This window comes from Brachycentrus maculatus, unplaced genomic scaffold (genome assembly GCF_059751285.1).
Source record: "Brachycentrus maculatus isolate JH-2025_06_01 unplaced genomic scaffold, ASM5975128v1 h1tg000202l, whole genome shotgun sequence".
Lineage (NCBI taxonomy): Eukaryota > Metazoa > Arthropoda > Insecta > Trichoptera > Brachycentridae > Brachycentrus > Brachycentrus maculatus.
Genome location: NW_028280953.1, coordinates 2519116 through 2541432, shown reverse-complemented (window position 1 = coordinate 2541432; position 22317 = coordinate 2519116). Strand labels below are relative to the sequence as shown.

The window sequence follows — 22317 nt, the reverse complement described above, 5'->3', positions numbered from 1 at the left end:
TAAAATAAATATAAGTGATTTTTTCACTGTAATATTTAATCAATATTATTACCCTGGACTGGTACCTGAAGCGGAGGGCTGATCACCTTTCCGTCATGTGTAAACGATCAAGATAACACTGCGTTTATATGACGCAGTGCCCTATGCATCATTGGAGTGCGGATAAGGGTTTTATTAGTCTTTTTTAAAATATTTTTTCAAGATTTATATGTAATGGGCATTAATTTTTTTCTTAAGAATTTTTATATCTTCAATTTTTTTTTATATCTTTCTTGAATTTATTTTGCAATTGGCGTGAACAGAACCCGCGACGCCAGTTTCGCAGTCGAGCGTACACCCAACTACGCCACGGCGCCTGTCACAAGATGACACTTAAACTAACTAACCGACACTCTCCTTTTCATTCATTGTTCACTTTGTTTAACACATCGTTGTCGGGCGATTTTTTCATCAATCCTGACCCTAATCAGTAAAATAATTAGGGTTGTATACTAATCACAACTAACCGCAAACTCAACTCCGATCTGTACAATGTTTTGTGGTGTCTTGCGCTGTACCAAAAGTAAACAAATAGAATGCTTATAAGCGTCTCTCGCCCTCTACCAACAGAGTGTTAAAGATGCTTTAAAAGTTTTCCGCAAACAATGTGTTAATATTAGTGGTATTTGCCAAGTAAAACATAAATTAAAAATTGATAAAAATAACTCTAAAGTGAAGAAACCCAGACAACGCTCACTGCTTTCAAGAACGTCATAAATCAAAAATTGACAATTTTCAGTTGTGCATGTTTTCGGAATGCCCAGAAAATGTACTTTATCCCAGCAAAAGCGGCACATTTTACAGGGCAGAAAGTGTTGTTTTCGCATTTTGAAGAAAAGGTATTGTTAATTTATTTTTTTAAATATATTTAATATTTTTCAAATGGAGAAAAAACATTCAGGTTTTACCTAGAAAGATCTGTTGCACAGTAAAAAGTTCAATAAGTGGTTTGATATTTGTTTTTAATACATTGTATTATATTTTTAAACATTAAAATCTCCTGAAAAACCAAGTTTTTGATTTATGACGTTGTTGAAAGGACTGAGCGATATGTGAACAAGGATTTGGACAAATTAAAAATGCAAGTAAATTTATCCTCCAAACCATGACGATGAGCATGGAGCATTGAATCATATCGGTGCGATGACATAATACTGGACTAGAATTTGAAGTATGTACATTATAGAGTGTTGCAACAACTGATTGAGTTATAGACTTCACACTCTATGCATTTGGTCAGTAAATATTTCCTACAAAATTTCAACAACACTGATAAGCTGATGATATCACAGTTTATAACATAACAAGTTTATCTAACAAAACAAAACATCAAACAAAATCAAACACTTGCAACTTTTGGGCAAAGGAACTTTCGAGTATTTCACAATAAATCTCTTTGAGGCGGGATAATCAATAGCCCGCAACTTAGGTTTCTTTAAACCCAGGTAGCATTTAATGTATTTTTTTTTATATTTAATTAATGTTTTGTTTAGTCAATACCACTATTTCTTAAAATCTACTGTGACACATGTTTTGATGCATTCCGCATCATTTTTAAACACCTTATGATGCGGAATGCATCGAAACACGTGTCACAGTAGATTTTAAGAAATAGTGGTATTTACTAGGCAAAACATTTATTAAAAACGGATAGATTTTTACCACAAAATGACTGCCGAATCAATTAATGAAAAAATAATTGTCAATTTTAGTGAATGGTGCACTGAAATCAGTTATAGCAAATAAAAACCTATCAGCGGAAGCTAAACTGGCAGTGCACAACGGAGTCCTGGTTCCAACTCTAATGTATGGAAGTGAAACATGGAGTTGGCAAAAGAAGTATGAAAGTAGACTGAATGCAGTCGAAATGCGATCTCTCAGAAGAATGTGCGACAAAACGATGTATGATAGATGTTGGAATAGTGAAATAAGGAAGGAATGCAAAGCTGAGATAAGCATTATTGATAAAATTAAGAAAGGTGTGTTGAGATGGTTTGGACATGTAGAACGAATGAGTGAGGAAAGAACGGTAAAACAAATTTATGAGGCGAATGTAATTGGGAAAGGAAGCAGAGGAAGACCGAGAAAAACATGGCACGATCAGGTATGCCAAATACTTGAAAGTGGTCAGGTTAGGAGTCGTAACAATCGGCGGGTATGTATGAGGAGATGCATGAACGTGGAAGATGCGAAGAATGTTTGCAAAGACAGAGTGGTGTGGCGTTCTATTCTCTCTGCCTACCCCTGTGGGGAACCGGTGTGATGGATAGTTAGTTTTTTTTTTTCCACTTAAATTCTACAACTATTCAAGCACTTGAGAATAACAAAATTAACACCCTTAAAATGTGATTCTTCACCTTCCATCCCTTACTTACTTCCTTACTACGTGATGGTTAGTTAGTAAGTTAGTAATTTTTTATTTAACCCTAAATAACTAAATTATATTTGTAGATACAATGTCATTTGTGGATCACACAATATACAATGCCATTTGTGGATTGACATATCGCTCACTCCTTTCAAGAACGTCATAAATCAAAAAACTTGTTTTTTCAGGAGAACGTTTTTAAAGTTTAAAAATATAATACAATGTATTAAAAATAAATATCAAGCCACGTATTGAACTTTTTACTATGCAACAGATCTTTTAGGTAAAACCTGAATGCTTTTTCTCCATTTGAAAAATATTGAGTAAATTTTAAAAAATAATTAAACTATACTTTTTCTTCAAAATTTAAAAACAACACTTTCTGCCCTGTAGTGGGTAAATATTAAGTTAAAAATATGCCTCTTTTGGTGGGATATAGTACATTTTATGGGCATTCCGAAAACATGCACAACTCAAAATTGTCGATTTTTGATTTATGACGTTCTTGAAAGGAGTGAGCGACATGTAGTAGCTGTGCGGAATAGTGATTTATTGTTAAATGTCTCTTACATTCATTCCTAATAAACCAAACTTAATAATAATAATAATAAAACCCTTATCCGCACCCCAATGGTGCATAGGGCACTGCGTCATATAAACGCAGTGTTATCTTGATCGTCTACACATGAAGGAAAGGTGATCAGCCCTCCGCTTCAGGTACCAGTCCAGGGTAATATTGAATAAATATGACAGTGAAAAAATCACTTATATTTATTTTACCCCCCTTGGGAATCGAACCCGGGACCTCCAGAACGGTAGCCGAGCGTGCTGACCATTACACTACGGAGGCGGAAACCAAACTTAAGTGCCATGTAACCGGTTCCTATTTTTAATAAATACTTTTGATAAGTTTCATGTTTTTAATTGTGTAGTCTGCCAGACGAATGTTTAGTTATTAAGGGTTAATATAGTTCCAAGAGTTTTTTAATATTCAATAAATTTTTTAGACATTTCTACTTTACAATCTTAAAATCAATTATGCCGTTCTCTCCAATAAAGAGACTAAGCTCTTATGCATGGAGAGGGACTTATACTTATTATTTATTATTTTTGTTTATGTGTAATTTATTTTTATTGTTGATATATATAGATATATATTTAACTATAGTAAAAATAATTGTCCGCCTCCGTATTGTAATGGTCAGCACGCTCGGTTACCGTTCTGGAGGTCTCGGGTTCGATTCCCAGGGGGGGGGCAAATAAATATAAGTGATTTTTTCACTCAAATATTTATTCAATATTATCCTGGACTGGTATTTGAAGCGGAGGACTGATCACCTTTCCCTCATGTGTTAACGATCAAGATAACACTGCGTTTATATGATGCAGTGCCCTATGCACCATTGGGGTGCGGATAAAGGTTTGAAGAAGAAGTAAAATAAACTTTTCTTTTCACTGTCACAATTTTCCATATTTTTTAAATCAAACTAGGATAGGTACTCGGCTGTCGAAATTCAAAACACAGTAAGGGACATATTTTTGTAGTACGTTTTTTTTGCATTTTTGGACTAAGTAGATTCTACATAGTCCAAAAATGCAAAAAAAAACGTACTACAAAAAAATGTCCCTTACTGTGTTTTAAGTTTGGACAGCCGTACTGCTAATGTGGCTATAAGAATGCACGCTACTGGATACCAAAAATATTCCCTATTTAAAAACTCTCTATTCAAGTACCAACCTTAATTTAATTATCGTTATCCAAATAACAATGAACTTGCACCAAGAAAATTCAGTAACTGTTTGAGCATTGGTTTACGTATTTACATATCAACCGTTAGTCACAGTTCAGCCAGAACTACTCAACTGAATGTTGATAAGGAAATTTAATGCCGAACCGGTCATATGTTTTCTAATCTATAAAAACTGTCACAACTATGTACGGCATTCAAATAAATCTTTCAACAACATGTAGTGTAGCTCCGCCCACAGTTTCAAATGTTTGCGAGTAGAATAAATGGAAGTATTGATGACAAACCCCCCCCCCATTCTTCCCTACCACTTAATATTTAATTTGCTGCCCGAAACCATTAAGATTTCAAGGAGTGATCAGGTCTTTAAGAACAGTGTCCGTCGATGGTTACTTAACATTGGAAGGGACAAGGTGGAAAGTGAATTAATTAAAGTCCAGGTGTAATTATCACATTGAAAAACCTTAAACTATAAATTATTTTTGTATCTCCTGTATGTTATGTTTATAATCTAATCATTAAAAAATATATATATATATATTAAAAATTAAAAAAAATATATATATAAGCTTTGTATTACCATGTTAGTATTCGGCTCAACACAGGCCATGCCTAAAGAGCCGTAATATGTATAATAAATGTGTATATGAAATGAATATGTATATTGAATGTATCTATATATTATGAAAATAAATAAATAAAAACTTAAAATTAGGGAGAGATATATTTAATAGCGCGCAACATCTTTTTCTTTAAACCCACTATACCATAAGTACCGTTTAATGCAATTTAAAAAAGCTTTAACCCTTTCCGGTCCCCCAAAATTAAAAAAAAAATCTAGGTAGACAGTAACATTCCAATTGGAAAAAATGTCCTCTGCTCCGCATACTGTTGTAATAGTGTTGTAACGAGTGACAAAAATGTAAGCTTGGGACCCAAGAGCAAAAAATCGATGTCGAATGAGATTCGACATTGGACCAGTAAGGGTCAAACACTGTTTTTGTATTTAAAAAATAAGTTTAATAATAAGTGAGAGGAAGACCGAGAAAAACATGGCACAGGTATGCCAAATACTTGAAAGTGGTCAGGTCAGGAGTCGTAATAATCGGCGGGTATGTATGAGGAGATGCTGAACATGGAAGAGGCGAAGAATGTTTGCAAAGACAGAGTGGTGTGGCGTTCTATTCTCTCTGCCTACCCCTGCGAGGAAGCGGCGTGATGGTTAGTAAGTTTTTTTTTTTTAAATAGTAAAAAGAATTATTGAAAGGTAAGGAGTTAAAAAAATTAAAAAATACATTTTCAATTTATATTATTTAAAAAAAATCTAATTCCAATAAATGCCAAAGACGCCCATGATTCTAGCGTTAGAAATGTCCATACTAACGAAAAAATCATGGGTGTCTTTTAATATGGAAATGTTGACGATTTACATACCATTTTTGGAATAGTTTTTTTTTTGCATTGTGGCCCTTTGGCATTTAACCCGCAATATATCCTAAAAAAAAATTGTGCATGGCGACACGTCTAGCCGGACGCTTACTAAATTAGATATTTGCAAGTACTCCCTTAATACTCATCTCTCTTTATAAATAAAATTTTTTTTTTTTAATGTTTTTTTGCAGATACTTTGTGGCACACTCAATAAAATAAAACTAGAGCTTTGTTTTTAACCACTTTTATTTTTGGTACTTTTCTCCAACCGGTTTCGACAAGAACCTTTTCATCTTCAGGGATAGACATGTACTGAAGACTGCAAGGTTCTCATCGAAACTGGTTGGAGAAAAGTACCATAGATAAAAGTGGGTACAAAAAAGTTCAAAATTTAACACTAAGTGTTTGATAATGTCTTAATAAGACGAAACGCGTCACATATTATCATATATATGTAAATAAAAGTAGAATTCAATCCAATAACCGTGTTTAATTTTAGATATATATATAACCCAACAATTCAATATGGAACTCTACCAACTGTCTGCAGTTACAATAAATAATTGATCATGCCAAGTTTTCAACGGTTTTGTCTGCTTCAATAAAAAAATATTATGTTATTTCACATGTTCTTAACTGTTCCCGATGAATGATTCTTGTCTTTTAAAACTTGAATATATTTTTTAGATATTCATTTAACAATAAATAAAAGATCATAAAACAGCGGTAATGTTGATACAGCTGACAAAATTTGAATGTAAATTTAACCTTTAACTACTCTGTAGCAATTTAATGTCACACAGTCAGAGATATAACTTTATAAAATATAACAACTTTGTTTTTAACCACTTTTTATTGGTACATTTTTTCTTCAACCGGTTTCAACAAGAACCTTGTCTTCATCAGGGTTAAAAATGTACTACTACGGACGGATTTCCAAGTTTCAAGGACGGGAAAGGTATTTCTACCCGTTCGATCGATTGATGCTTAAGGACGGGAAGGGTATTTTTACTTTCTGCGCCGGCCTAATTTCAAAGGCAGAAAAGAAGGAATTATTTAATGTTTTTATATGAATCATATGGACCAATGTCTTTGTAAAGATCTAAACTATATTTAATTTTTTTATGTTATTTTATTAATAGTAAGATTGACAATGATTAAAGCCAATCAAATAATTCCACATTTATGTTATGAATACTGTTGAAAATTAAAAAAAAAAAACAAAATGTGGAATGCTTCACGATTTTGTGTGTCATCCATATGTACACAATTATCAAATCCCGTCGCCAGCAAAAAGTACCGCAGGTGTTCAAAAACACCCGTCCGAAATGTGTTAAGCAGTAAAACTAATTTTAATATGCGGGGAACTCTACAGCAGACGTAATTCAGCTGCTAAAGGTTAAATACCTAATTAAATATATAATTATGTATTTTTTAAATACCACTCAGTGAGTTTTATTTCATTACACACGACTAGTTTCAAAAACTAGATGTTTTCATCTACAGGTGAATAGTAAAACTAAGGAGTAAAAATTTATTCAGGTTTATATAAAAAAAAGTTGGTAGGGCAATAAATAGAGAGGGGGTTAAGGAAAAGGATTTTTTGCAAAAGGAAACATAGATAATAATGGTGATGTATTTAGAAATAGCATATTATTTTTTTTTAAATGTATATTAAAAAGTGTCAAAAATCTGCGTAATCAAAGGGGAATGTATGACTAGATGTATGGATGTGAAGGAGGCGAGGAGTGTATGTCAGGACAGAAGAGTGTGGTATTCCATCCATTCTCCCTACCCCTGCGGAGAAACGGCATGATGGTAGTAGTAGTATTATTAATTAAAGTTTTATCAGAATTTAAATTTTTAAGTATTTCTTAATTTTGTAAATTGTTCATGACTTGACCATTGTTTGTAATGCAGTGTAATAATTTGTATGTGTATATGAGTCAAATGAGTGGTAAGTTTCAATTATTTTTTTTTAAATAATCAACATGTCATTCCACCAAGTTAATGCCGAATCAATAAATAATATATTTATGTATTTAAAAATATATATCTGTTCTTACTTTACGAATTATTAATATTGGGTACCTCTGTCAGTGCTTGCTCGAGTTCCAGGGCGCTCGTTCCCGATTGGAGCTGAGGATTAATCCCCGAACTTTGTATCTTGGGTCCGACTGGCGTCACAAACTCATATTCGTCGCTTGTCGTCAAGGATTCATTCGATTTAACGCTAGCACTGTCCTCCATACCGCGGCCTCGGGTAACAAACGAAAACACAACACGTTAACATAAAACGTTACGTGTAAAACAATCGATATTTTTCACGCGACGCGAAGGCCCGCTGCGCTATTTTGTCGCTTTTCCTTGGCATTCAACGAATTTAGACGGCTCGCTGATTTGTCAGACTAAATTTTCGCAACATGATTTCACAATTTTCACTAACAGACAGCCCATAATTACGTGTTTACATTATTATTGATAAATATTCAAGCTGGACAGAGAAACGTCAAAGTACCCAAATGTCATGAAATTTTACCTTTTTATTATTTTTTATTATGGCGACCTTATGGCTGATAAGATAAGGTACCTACTTTAATGACATAAGTACTCGCCCTTTTTTTCAAATCTAAATGGTAATTTCGCTTATTATATGGTAAATTTATGCAAAAAATCTTAAGCTTATCTTAGTGATTCTTGTATTTATTGAAAAAAAATGGGCGTAATAATGCATCAATTACTGATGCAAATTAAATTTAATTCAAAGATTGAGAAAAACATTATCAATAAAATTAAGAAAGGTGTGTTAAGATAATTTGAGTATATAAATAGAATGAATGTAGAAATAAGAGTAAAACAAGATTATGAGGTGAATGTGGTTGGTAATAGAAGAAGAGGAAGACCGAGGAAAACTTGGCATAATCAAGTATTTCAAATACCTACGGACCTAACGGTCAGGGGAAATTTTGTTTGCAAAGACAGATTGGTGTGGCATTCTATTCTCTTTGCCTACCCTTGCGGTATAGCGGGTTGATGGTTAGTTAGTTAGAATTCAATTAAATTTTAATTTCATCAGACTCATACATATTAACAATGTACAACTTGCAGAAACCAATATCAGTATGGGTATGCAACCCGGAGTACCTTAGATATTGCTGCCATTCTCCTACTCCTCTCCTTTAGTACCTATCTGCTATTCTTCCTTTACTTCCTTTCATGTTTATCAATATTTTCCTTCACCCTAAACTCCTTATGTCATCTGTATCCCATCAAGCATATTCATGAATCTCAAGTCCATAACTGACCATATAATCCTGATCCTGTTGACACCTTGTCGATTTGATGCAGTCAGTGCCTAGAGTATATTTGGCAATATGGACAAAACGAGGATGGCCGAGAAAAACTTTGCAAGTTCAAGTCAATAACCTGAAATCTGTTTGAGTAAAGTCTACTTAACTGGAGAGTATGTATGATGGTTCCGCCTCCGTAGTGTAATAGTCAGCATGCTTGGCTACCATATTGGAAGTCCTAGGTTTGAGGCCCAGGGGAGGGGGTGGGTAGTAAATATAAGTGATTCTTTTCACTTTTTTTTTGTTTGTTTGAGGAAATAACCTGCAAAGCCTTTATTTTAGCGGCTTGTCTGCAGGTAGGATAGTTAGGAAAGGCATATGTGAAAAACACATTGTAAACACTCAGACCAATTGAAAATTAATATTTCTTCAATTCATTTTGCAATAGGCGGAAATCGAACTCGCAACGCCAGCCTTCTCCATCCTTTCTACCTACCTTTCAGGGAAGCAGCATGATAGTAGTAGTAGTTTTAAGAATCATGTTCGGAGTCAATCACAGGAAAACACATTGTTTGCAGGAAACGCTTAAAAGGGTCTTTTACATACTGTATGGGAGACGCTTATATGAGTTCTATTTGCTTACTTTTGGTAGATCGTGAGAGACACAAAAAAACATTGTACAAATGGGAAGTGGGTTTGAGGTTACATGCGATTAGTATACTGAGGGTCGGGTGGCAGACTGTCGGAGTATAATTAGGGTCGGGGTTGATAAAAAAACCACCCAACAACAATGTGTTTAGAGTGAACTTTATATCTCTGTACAAAAAAAGTTGGGCACCCTTAGGGCATTTGTGCACTACACGGAATTTTACCGTCCAGCACTGATTGGCTTGTGCTTTTGTCCATCTTTCTTCGGATCGGTGCGTGAGTACGTTGCGCATAAATTCAATCACGCTAAACTGTCGTAGTCGCTTTTATTTTTCAAAACCGGACTGCCGGACGGTAAAATTCCGGGTAGTGCACAAGCTCACTTAGGGCACTTGTGCATTACAGGAATTTTACCGTCCGGCAGTCCGGTTAGCATGATAAAATCGATGATTGGCTTGTTTTTTGGCCGTCTTTCTTCGGATTGGTGCACTTGATCAGTGCGTGATCACAGTGCGCGTAAATTCGATCACGCTAAACTGTCGTAGTCACATTTATTTTTAAATACCGAATTGCCGGACGGTAAAATTCCGTATAGTGCGCAAACGGTCTTACTAAGACAATAATGTGTAACGTAACATTTTTTTTACATATTGTAAATAAAACAAGATATAAAAACAACATTTTTTTATTATACAAGAGTATTTTACAAGAAATTAACTCAAACTTGGATTATTTCTATACCCTCAAGTTGCATCCTTATTGAGTTCTCATTATTTTGGGATAATCACAAATAATCAAAGAAACATAACTATGTATTACTAAATAATAATTCAACTCACTTCCAAGCAGACAATACTTTTAATTACTTTCTCACTCTACGTACACACATGCACTTACACACAGGACTTATATTCTAAGTGATAAACGACCAGTAAGTTAAATAAATTATGTGTTGCCTATATACCTGCCGAATTAAAAAGTAACATTGTGTTGCAGTGTTGTGAATGTTTTTTAAATGGCATTTAGGTACTCCCTTCCCTCCAACTTTCGTGCGACAATAATATGCTTCATATGAACACTTGATGGCAATTCTGTGTATCTTAAGACATTACTGTCACACATTTCTTTTTTAAACCTGTCTATATAAACAAGCCGTGCAACTGAATACCCGTCAATCGCTAGCCATGCCTACGGGAAATTAGACAATTATTTCTATTTTTTCAGTTGCAAACAAGGTAAACCATAGACAAATATAGACATGCTAATTTTTGTTCTATGGGGAGCTTATCACTTCACTCTTGACAATTTTATTTATAGAATGGTCAAAAATGGAACCACCTCTTTTTTTATACAACAAAGTAACTTTTTTATCATAAACAAAAGACAACAGTGGCGCCACCACCCATTCCATAGATAAATTTGTCACACCTTGATATGATACACCTGATACACAATGATACACCTATCTTCTGGCTTCCTATACACTCAAAGAGTACATAAAGCACTGAATCAGAATGTGTTGGTTGTTGACTATATAAAGGCTGGTGATCAATACTGGCTTGTAATTTTGTACCTAGGAGTGGAATATATTTGATGGGATACAGATGACCGAGTGAAGGAGTTTAATCTTAACTCCCTCAGTTGAAAAAAATTCCTCCATTCTTTCAGACAAAATATACCTGATAATGAAAAAAGCCTTATATTGAATCTGATGAATAAGTGCAGAGATTCCACTGTATTAATAAATAAAGATATTTGACAATTTAGTGCACAGTGATATTATTACAATGAATACAGTGCGAAAGATAAAATTTATGAAGGAAAGAAAGGAACATTACTATGTATGAATATTTCTTTTACATTGACTACGTGACTATACTAAATGATAACTTTAGAATCTTATTTAACACTACTCATTCAAACACATACATATTTAGTGACTACATATACACGACATTCATTAATCAATCTTTTTAAATCCAAACGAAACCACACATCCTCCTTTTTAAGACATTTTTTTCTTTCAAATACACATACAATCAAACCTGGTTACCACATTATTTTGATAGAGGGCAGTCACGCGCAATTATTTTTTAAATGGTCATTATTTCCATAGAGAATTTATTACAATTCCATAGAGATATATAGAACTATGAAAAAAAAATGTTAAAAATAAAATAACTATTTTGTTATAATGCCAACCTGTTTTCTAGCAAAGAACACTTCATCAAGACTAATCAAGAACCACTTGTGTCTCCTTTTCTAACTCCGAGGATTCACGTGCCCATCATTTTGAGTGTGTCATGTTTTCAGGCGCCTTCCAGTATGTAAAATAATCCAGTTAGGATCTTGCATACATCCAGATAAAAGGGTCTCTGCTAAATAATAGTAAGCTTTCCCAATTCAACCATAGATGGCTCCAGTGTACAGTGTCATGAGATTAATGATACATGTAGGAGTTCCAATGGCGCTATATAAATTATCCAAATTATTAATATTGCGACACAAGTGTAAAGCAGTATGCGTAAACAAATACGGTCATTCTGTCACGAGTATACAGACGCGAAGCAAAGCCATACACTTCTCTAAAGGTAAAAAGAGATTAAATGTGCGAAAAATTCTAAAACTGTGCCGCTTGAGACCAAATTTTATCATCATCCAAACGGTTGACAATTTTTCTGTGGACAAGCCGCACAAGTCATTAGAATTACATGAAATTAGGTAAATGATAAAAACACAAACAGGTCTTTTTAAAAATCTTAGAAGTTCCGATATGTATGTATTATTATTGAATTTGCAAGTCAGTTTAAGGCAGTCCCAATTATGTAGGTTTTTTTTCTTCTTAATAATTGTAGACTTCATTATAACAAAGCCCGACTATATTCAAACATATCAAGTTCAGTCAAGATGCATTCATTTTAATACTTTCAAAATTCAAATTATTATTTTAAAATAATACCTAGTTTTTTGCAAGTTTGGACAGCGTTTCACACTATTTATTAAATAATAAAAAATATGATTACATTTATGGTTTTTCATACGTAGGGAATATGGAAATGTGAGCATATTAGGGCTTACAATCTGGCACTTACTGTGTTAAGTGATCTTTTTATAAACCGTGTAACATTAATCGTTCTACAACATTTTGAGTGTGTCTAAATACTCCAGACTGTTCACAAATCTGGATTATCTCCAACTACAGGAAATATTTTTCATATTATTTTTTGACATCTCATCAAAGATGAAGAAGAATATGGAAATTTGGGCATTTACGGGACTGACGACCATCATAGGCTGGTTTAAACCAGCCTATGACGGTCGTCAGCCCCGTAAACATCCAGCGGATAAGGGTTTGAATGAAATGAATATGGGTGAAGAAGCCGGAGCCACATGCAATGTAAAGTAAGTATCAGTAGGGTGAAAATCCAGTGTCTGATGGAATAAACAAAAAATTGTGAGCTAAATTCATATTTATCGGGATTGGCATATTCACAAATTCATCACGCGTTCATTTACGCAACAAATTTCCGCAATCTCCAGTCGCTTCAATTGGCATCCAGCTGAGTCAATAAAATTCAGCTAATATAAATGATTCAAAAAAGATTCAGCTAATCTAAATGATTCATAAAAGATTCAGGTAATCTAAATGATTCATAATAGATTCAGCTAATCTAAATGATTCATAATAGATTCAGCTAATCTAAATGATTCACAAAATTAGATTTAAGTTTTGTACTGACATTTCTTGGTGGAACTGCATTTTATAGAATAAAATAACAATGTAGTTTTTTCCACATTACCAGTTTTTTCATTTGACCAGCAACCGGGTTTCATCGTAATTGGCATCATGAGACTGATCTGATGATGTCGGTTACGATGAACCCCGGTTGCTAGTTAAATAAAATTCATGTGGAAAAAACTACTAAGTTGTTATTTTATTCTGATTCATAAAAGATTCAGCTAATATAAATGATTCATAAAAGATTCAGCTAATCTAAATGATTCATAAAAGATTCAGCTAATCTAAATGATTCACAAAATTAGATTTAAGTTTTGTACTGATATTTCTTGGTGGAACTGCATTTTATAGAATAAAATAACAATGTAGTTTTTTCCACATTACCAGTTTTTTCATTTGACCAGCAACCGGGTTTCATCGTAATTGACATCATGAGACTGATCTGATGATGTCGGTTACGATGAACCCCGGTTGCTAGTTAAATAAAATTCATGTGGAAAAAACTACATAGTTGTTATTTTATTCTGATTCATAAAAGATTCAGCTAATATAAATGATTCATAAAAGATTCAGCTAATCTAAATGATTCATAAAAGATTGAGCTAATTTAAATGATTCATAAAATATTCAGCTAATCTAAATGATTCATAAAAGATTCAGCTAATCTAAATGATTCATAAAAGATTCAGCTAATCTAAATGATTCATAAAAGATTCAGCTAATCTAAATAATTCATAAAAGATACGAACATAATTTGACTTCAGTCAGATCAGATTTTGCACGCCTCCAGCTATTATCGCATAATACGTGTATCCGTGAAAGTTTGAGAGACAAGATCAAATTGTTGTTGTTATATCGCCATCGACTGGTTGGTTTAGTAGTTGGACGCGATCCTGAAGTGCTTCTGCAACTTGTTGGCCTTGATCCCGAGCTGTGCGGACCATTTGGCCTGGACTCTTCGCATATAGTGGAGATCTCTCGCTTTCCTGGAATAAAAAAAGAACAATGTCTTGTCATATAAACTCTTCTTCTCGTGCAACTCCTATCGGAGGTTGGCGACCATCTCCTTAAGCTCCACACGATCCCGGACCAGCCTGACGAGGGTTGCTGCCTCCGGTGTTCCAAGATTTTTGAGCCATGGTGTTCTTTTACGCCCCAAGCTCTGCCAGTTCTCTACCTTTACCTCTACTGAAGCTGTAGAAGGGCATATATTTCTCCACGGAATGAATATGTGGCCAAAGTCATATGAATATAAAAACCAAACACTTGAATAAAAAAACTAAAGTGGTATACAAAAGTAAAGTCAAATAATGGTACAGAAGATTAATTATTTCGTGGTTTCATCAGACTACAAAAAAAGAGACTGAACTACCATTATTTACATAAATTGCACTGCTGACAATTTCAGTCACCGGCAACTTCTAGCCTTTGGCTATTGCCAAAGGTCTTTCACACTAATTAATATACGGCTCCGAATGCTGGACCGCTGAAATCCAAATGCTTAGATGGTCAGCAAAAGTTTTCCTTAGAGACAAAATAAAGAGTTCAAGCATTTGTGGAAGCCTGGGCGTAACATACATAAATAGGAAGGTAGAGAAAAGATGATTGAGATGGTATGAGCATATAGCAGAGAACCCTAGCATATCGTAAACCAGGCAATAGAAATGGATTTTCCTCAAAAGATATCTAGAGGAAGACCAAAAAATTCATGGATGCTGCAGAAAGATAACATGATTCGAAGGCATGGCCTAGGTGACATTGTCCATGACAGAAGGACCTACAACCTGAGGACAAGGAGAGCTGACCCCAGCAGTCTACAAAGACGATAAGTTGGGATGTAGCCAGGAAGAAGACACTAATTGATCCAGTATTTTTTTAAAAATAAAACTTACAAGAGAAACAACAAAGGAACGCTACTGACCTCGCTGTTGCCTCCGTCTGCACCGGAGCCCATCCGAGCATCCGGTACTGCCGGATGACGCGCTGCAACTTGTCCTGCTTCTTGTGAACCACCACGGCACCCGCATTCGCATTCAGCTTCTGTTTGTAGTATCTGGAAACACCATCACCATTCACAAAGAGGACAATACAAAATGTAAGCTAAGTCAATGCTTCTTCTCCATCTTATTCCTTATTACTGAGGGTTGTGACCCTTGTCGAAGCAATGAAAACCAATCATCTGTCTTCAACCCTCGTTATAAAAGTTAATAGCCTATTCTAGCTGGTTGATGGGCGGGATTGTCCTGGACACGTGTCATCAGTCTTCACGATTATCTGTCTGCTGCTGTCCACAGGCCGTAAGATACCTGCTTTACGATGGCCAATTTAATGTATCTTCTTCTTAGTCTTATTCCTCATTACTGAGGGTTGTGACCTTTGTGGAAGCAATGACTCTTCTCCAGTTATCCCTTGACTATGCTGCACGTAGCGCTCTAACCACCGAGGTGCCTGCTGCTGTCTTAACTCCATCAGTCTTTTTTTTTTTTTTTTGCCTTTCTAAAACTCAAATTATCATTTCAAGACGCATCCCAAAGACCTTTGTGAGCAGACCACAAAATGTATGGTGAAAATCTTCTTCTTCCTCTTCATTTAGGACTATGTCTTGTCATTCTCCGGTCCACTCCTAGGAGGTGAAGACCAGCTATCCCTCCATCGTTTAGATGGTCTTCTTGGGGGTCTGAAACCTCTTACGCTGCTGTCTGCTGCTATCTTCACCACTCGATCCAAACTCGCTCTTCCCACATGATTTCTCCAGAAAGGTCTTCTTTCTCTTCCCTAATGCACAACATCTTCAACATCGCAGATTTTTCTTATTTCAGAGTTTCTTACTCTGTCGCCAAGTGTTAGGCCTGCAATGGGTCATAGACTCTTCAGCTGACTCCTTTAGCTGACACTGCGAGAGCGAAAAGCCTTCTCAGAATAGTGAAAATAAGAAGATAAAAAAGTCAAGTCAAGTACCTCAAAAGAGACCTGTGTCCTATGACAGACCCTGACGGTAGCACCAATTCGTATTCCTCGTCGTCCAGTGAAGAAGCGGGTAGGATTTCTGCATCAGTCGTGTCCACCTCCATGTCTTCATCGCCCTCCTCGTGATCCGGATATGATGAACTGAAAACAATCACCAATATTATACCCACAAAAGAGATATTGACATCCACTCAGGGTGATGACCCTTCTCCAGGTTTTAGCACACTACAACTTACATCAACCCGGATCAATGTCAAGGCAAAACTTAAGAACTTAAGGTCAAAGCTTTTATTTTATCTTGTACGTAATGGTGACAAAATGAAAATTAATTTATACATATGACTTCTAACCCGTATCCGCACCCGATGGTGCATATGGTACCGCATCATATTGACACAGTTTTATCTCGATCGTTGCTTACATGAAGGTAAGGTGATCACTCCTGCGCTTCAGGGACTGGGATATTAGAGTGTAAAGTCACTAATATTTATTATCACCCTCTCTGGGAATCTAACGCTAACCAATACACTACAGAGATGGACTTATTTCCATATTCTTTTTGAAGAAGAAAATGGAAGTCTGGACATTTACAGGGCTTACGACCTGTTACAGGCCCACTTAACCAACAAGCCTATAACAGGTCGTAAGCCCTGTAAATGCCCAGATTTCCATATTCTCCTTCATCTATGTTGAGATTTCAAAAAATGTAAAAAAATAACTCCAGATTTGCGAAAAAATATTTGGACACACTAAAAATGTTTTAAATGTTTAAATATACCTGTAATCATAGTAGTCGGTGTATTCCGCGAGGGCCGTTCCCTCGTGCAGCACCTTGCAGTGCCCCTTGTCCCTCATGTGGGCCTGCGCGGCCTCCTGCGACCTGAACGCCCTGCCGCTGTCGTTGCACCAAAGGCACATGAAGCCGCGGGATATCTGGAACCGCCACAAACAATATCTCGGTGATGAATCCAAAAAAAGCCTCGCCATGAGACTCCTCATGAAGCTTGCCGCATCAGAGAGAGTACAGTATACCAACAGTATATTTAAAAAAAAAAACTTTTAAGCATTTCTTGCAAACAGGTGTTAACAGCTGGATTTAATTTCTGCGCTAGCGCAGGACGGCTGTCCAAACTTAAAACACAGTAAGGTATATTTTATTTGAAAAACGTTTTTCAAAAAATCTACTTAGTCCAAAAATGCAAAAAACATTTTTCAACAAAAAATATTCCTCCTGTGTTTTATGTTTGGATAGCCGAGGACTGGTCGTTAAGGTCTTAACAATTAAAAAAGAAATAAAATAAAAAATATATAAGTTTTTAAAACTCCTAAAAATAGGTCCTACCTTAGCGCCGAGATACTGCATGAGTCCCTGTATGTCGGTGCAGAACTCCACATCGGGGATAAAGAAGGAATGCGCCACGGTCATGTGCGTGAGCGCCTTCACCATGCTCTGGCTGCGGTGGTCGCAGAACAGGCAGTCCGAGGGCTTCAGCAGCGACGCCTCCTCATCCTCTTCATCGTAGTCTTCCCATTCGTCGGAATCAACCTGACCGCACAAAATAAAACAGACATCAGAATAATTTATTTTATTTATATTTTAAATGCTAAAACAAAACACTGATTTTGGTCTAATAAATTGTATTTTTATTTCTATTTTTTTATAAACATACAAACATAAAATTTGTGACAATTGTTTCGCCTTGTTATGTCATTTTCAAACTAATGTTTGAAATGCAGGCGAAACAATTGTGACAAATTATATTTTTATGTATTTTTCTTAAATAATTAAAAAAAACAATTTAGTAGACCTTAAAAATCAGTGTTTGATTTTGTCATTTAATGTGTGAATTAAAATGGAGTCTACAAATTAATGATTTATTTAATCATTTACATAATTACAAATTATAATAATGTGCTCTCTCTCAGTTATCCAATGCCGAGGGCACATTTTGCATAAAATTGTTTATGCAATCAAATACAATGTTACTAGAGACATCTATTGGTGAGATGAAAAGAAGCTTTTTATTGAGCAGAAACTCTTTTATTTGTATGTGAGGTCCGAATTCTGGATTATAATCACACACATGAGAAACGCCAGAAAACATAATTTTCATTTTTATTATTTGAGCTTATAATAGCTTCTTTTCATCTCACCAATAGATGTCTCTAGTGAAGTTCTAGTGATTCAAGAATATTTCAAAATTGGTTCATATATATACAAATACAATGTGGTTGAATGATACAATTCTATATCAGATCTACCCATTTCCATCATCCATCTATATTTTTATTTGTTTATTCGGGAATTAAACAGCTTTACATTTAAAAAATGTTTTTAAAATAGTTACATTAACAATAATAAAGCTAATTAAACAATTCCAAAATTACATGACATATATATGGACATGGCATAAAACACACATTGTGGCTCTTAAGGCAATTTGTGTGGCTCTTTCTTTGTCAAATTCAAAATGACATTTTTTTACAGAAATTTGGATTTTTTAAGAAGAAATTAGAGCTTTTAAAAATGTATTTTAGTTTTATTCTATCTTCTTTACTCAACAAATTAAAAATGTATGGTAAAATACATAAATCGTTGAATGTTCAAAGGTTTAAATATTTTTTGAGTAACAGAGATACTAAAAATAACAGTTTATATTAATTTTAAAAAAGGCAGTATTAAAATATTTTTTGGGCTGATTTTTAAATCCATGATAGATGTATAAATCTGCACAAAAAATATCTCTGATTGAAAATCTATTATCTAAAAAAGACTTAATGGTTCCTTTAAACATTCAATAAATTCAATTAAAAATTGGCGTCCCAAAAATTTCCAAACCGTTTTCCTACTCACGTTTGGCTCTTTTGGTCCAAAGGGTTGCTGACCCCTGCCCTAGAGTAGAAAGAAAATAGAAAGCACACATTTGTAATGTGTTAAATTGAGGAATTGGAAAGAGGCGAAAAATGTTTGTTAAGTCGGAGTGGCTTGGCGTTATATCCTCTCTGCCTACCCTCGTGGAGAAGCAGCATGGTGATTAGTTAGCAGTTAGTTACAAAAAGTACCCATTTTAATTTGAATTTTGAATATTAAAATAAGTGTGATTGATTTCCAATTTGAATGAATAAAGAATATTTACTTTTTTTTTTACATCTCAAAATGTGAGGTCCGAATCCCGGATTATATTCAAATATATTATTTCGAGAAATAATATATCAATATAATCCACAAAGTTAATGCTTTCAATATTCAAATACTTGAGAAACGCTAGAAAACATCATTTTAAATTTTTATTAAGCTTATAATTTGACTAGTAAATTTATTTACAACATTTTGAGTGTGTCCAAATACTTGTTCGCAAATCTGGATTAGTAAAAATGAAAGAGTTTCTGCTTAGTAAAAGTTTTCACAATCCCAACATAGATGTCTCTAGGAACTCTCGCACACTGTGTCATGAGTTTGATCGATATATCTAAAGTTTCAAGAATTTGAGTAGTGTGGTTGTCAATCATGGGTAGAATTGGTGAATGATACACATGTGTAAAGTGATCACTTAAACCAGTCTATGATGGTCGTAAGCCCTGTAAATGCCCAGACTTCTATATTCTTCTTCACCTATATTAAGAGGTCAAAAATAATGTACAAAAAAAACTCCTAATTGGAGATAATCCAGATTTGTGAGCAAGTAATTGGACACACTCAAAATGTTGTAAAGAATATTTATATTATAAAAATAAATATTCTAAATTACCAAAGCCTAAAACCGGTTATTTTAATGTAAGCGGATGAAACGCCTGGAGCAATTATGAGAATGCAGTCACATTGTAAAACTAATCAACATGTGCAGGCCATACAATGCCAGGTAGGGTATACTAGTATGTGATAACATTGGGTGTACACTCATTATTACTCATTACAATATGATAATGGATCAAGAGAATAATAGCCAGGGACAAAAGAAAGAGATAAACAAAATGTAGTAAATAAATACAGAAAATATTAGATTCCTAAAAAAAAAAAATACATTTTTTTTTAAAGTTAAAAGTACCTATCTATGGTGAGATGTCAATACAGTTTTACATGTGCGACGAAAAAAAATTAAATGGGTCAGATCAATGTGTTAACATTAACAAATAAAACCAAAAATTATTGGTGATTATAGATATTTTTAGTTTAAAAAATCATCTCACCTCTTCAAATTCAGAATCCGTAGCCACTTCATCATCCGTTTTCACCATTTTGTGGTCGACAATAACGAAATCGGAATTCTCGGGTGTTTTTTCAGGCGTTTCACTCTCCGAGGCCTGTCTCTCCTTGAACTTTTCTTCGGCTATTTTGTGCTTCTTGCTGTTGAGATGGTTCTCGAACGCGTTCTTTGTGCTGAAGCTCTTGGAACAGGGTTTGCAGCTTTCTACTTTAGGCTGGGCCTGAGCAGCGTCAGCGATCCTCTGCTGCAAAACTCTCTTCTGGAAGTCTTCGGCAGTCACGGGGTCTAGCTCCGCGACCTTCCTTTTAAGGTTATACCTATGCCAGTCCGTTTTATAGTGCTCCCTTTGCAACTCGGGGTCTCTGAATCCCACACGACATGTGATGCACGTATACTGAGGGGTCATCATGGAGTTATTGGATAACAACGGGGTTAAATCTAAAATCTCTTGTATAATAAAATTCTTAATCTAAAAGTGTACACTAAAACTAAATCAATTCGACGGAAAATTTACTAATATTGCGCAAACGTACGACATGCGCAGTTGGGAAACTCACGTCAATTTTTCTTGTCAAAGTCAAAACGTTTTTCACAGACTAACTATTTATATAAAGACCGCCAACTACCTCGATTTTTTATGGCTGGAAGTGATATTCGCCAGCGGCCGGAAGTGACGTAAACGGCTACTAGTACTAAGCTCCCGGCTGGGCGTGACTTCGCCGCGGCTGAATGTCGAATCCACCCGCCGAAATATTTGTCATTAATTTTTCAGGTTAAATGGTATTGATATTGAAATTTGTTGTATTACATATTTTCAAAATTATAATATTAATATTACAAAGAAGATATTTCACTATCTAAATTTATTTATTTCAGTGTAAACAAAAATAGAAAGGTCACGGCTAAAACGCGACATTTATAAAAAGAGTTTAGGCGTTTAGTTGAGTTCAAAAGTTCAGTTTAATAATGGTTACTCAACTCAGCCGTACAACGGTAAATGGTAATGGTAATTTTTTTGACTTACTATAATATACAATATATAAAATTCCAGAAAACACAATATTTTAAAAGGACAGAAGGAGTGTCCACCACTTCCTGAAGTTATGTTTCTTATCGGGGGTGCCAGCGCCCCTTTCTGGACGTTTTGGAAGTCTGGCTAGGCGTTTTTAAAATTTTCGCATTTGGGGGGTGCTGCAGAAGGGAGCGGGAGGTTCAAGGGAACGTTGTGTCAATAAAGAAAAACTACACTTTCATACGCAAAATTTAACTTTAACTTTGGCATAATACTCAATATTATCAAGTTCTTCATATAAAACAAGGGCCCATTAAAAAAGACATATAGTATCATAGCCACATTAATGCCCTTATCGAAGATATGATAATACATTATTAGATTAAAACCAATATTTTTAGCTTTTCCACTTTTTTATTTGACCAGCGACCGGGTTTCGTCGTTACCGACATCATCAGATCCAGTCTGATGATGTCGGTAACGACGAAACCCGGTCGCTGGTCAAATAAAAAAGTGGAAAAGCTAAAAATATTGGTTTTAATCTAATAATAAATTAAAAATGCAATTCCATCACGAAGTGTCAGTGGATAATATAAATCTATATGATAATACGGTTCAAAGACTAACAGGAACTTTTGATATCAGCTTGGTTAATCAATCCATTTTTATCAGACGTAGAAAGTGTTAGTCCAAATTTAAAAGAGTAATTTATTGATCTGCAAAATGACTGTGAAGCAAAAATAATATTTTATGTATTAATTTTAAATCAAACACAGATTTTTTGAGTCTACTAAGTTGTATTTTATTAATAAAAAACACATAAAAATTATACTGTGACAATTGTTTCGCCTTGTTAGGGCATTATCAAAC

The 22317-nt window shown here is 34.7% G+C and overlaps 2 protein-coding genes across 5 annotated transcripts in view; both read right to left on the bottom strand.

The window, feature by feature from the left end:
• Positions 1-8113, bottom strand: part of LOC148307303 (rab GTPase-activating protein 1-like) — a 43971-nt gene extending 35858 nt beyond the window's left edge. Inside the window, exon 1 of one of the 3 annotated variants that reach the window (XM_088263696.1) lies at positions 7678-8113. In XM_088263696.1, the coding sequence (XP_088119822.1) occupies positions 7678-7836 (159 nt within the window). In that variant the 5' untranslated portion in view covers positions 7837-8113. Of the gene's footprint in view, positions 1-4145; positions 4250-7677 lie in introns of those variants that run through there. The other 2 variants (XM_088263698.1, XM_088263697.1) reach the window with 2 other exon arrangements.
• Positions 8114-10193: 2080 nt separating this feature from the next.
• Positions 10194-21014, bottom strand: LOC148307302 (cytoplasmic 60S subunit biogenesis factor ZNF622). 2 transcript variants are annotated; one of them, XR_015837875.1, is made up of 7 exons: positions 20419-21014; positions 17573-17776; positions 17009-17163; positions 16222-16371; positions 15185-15316; positions 14053-14249; positions 13991-14007 (listed from the first exon to the last, which is right to left on the bottom strand). XR_015837875.1 is itself a non-coding variant. In XM_088263701.1 (6 exons), exons 1-6 carry the CDS (start codon positions 20842-20844, stop codon positions 14138-14140), a joined length of 1179 nt encoding a protein of 392 aa, XP_088119827.1. In that variant the 5' UTR covers positions 20845-21014; the 3' UTR covers positions 10194-14137. The 2 variants fall into 2 exon arrangements, 1 of the variants encoding a protein (XP_088119827.1); XM_088263701.1 differs by having other exon boundaries at positions 10194-14249.
• Positions 21015-22317: the final 1303 nt, after the last annotated feature.

Coding starts and splice junctions, on each gene's coding strand:
- LOC148307302 (XM_088263701.1), bottom strand. CDS start 20,844: ATGATGACCCCTCAGTATACGTGCATCACATGTCGTGTGGGATTCAGA. Junction 16,372..17,008: donor ACCGACTACTATGATTACAG/GTATATTTAAAC, acceptor GATTGTTTTCAG/TTCATCATATCCGGATCACG. Junction 14,250..15,184: donor CAGACGGAGGCAACAGCGAG/GTCAGTAGCGTT, acceptor TTTTTATTCCAG/GAAAGCGAGAGATCTCCACT.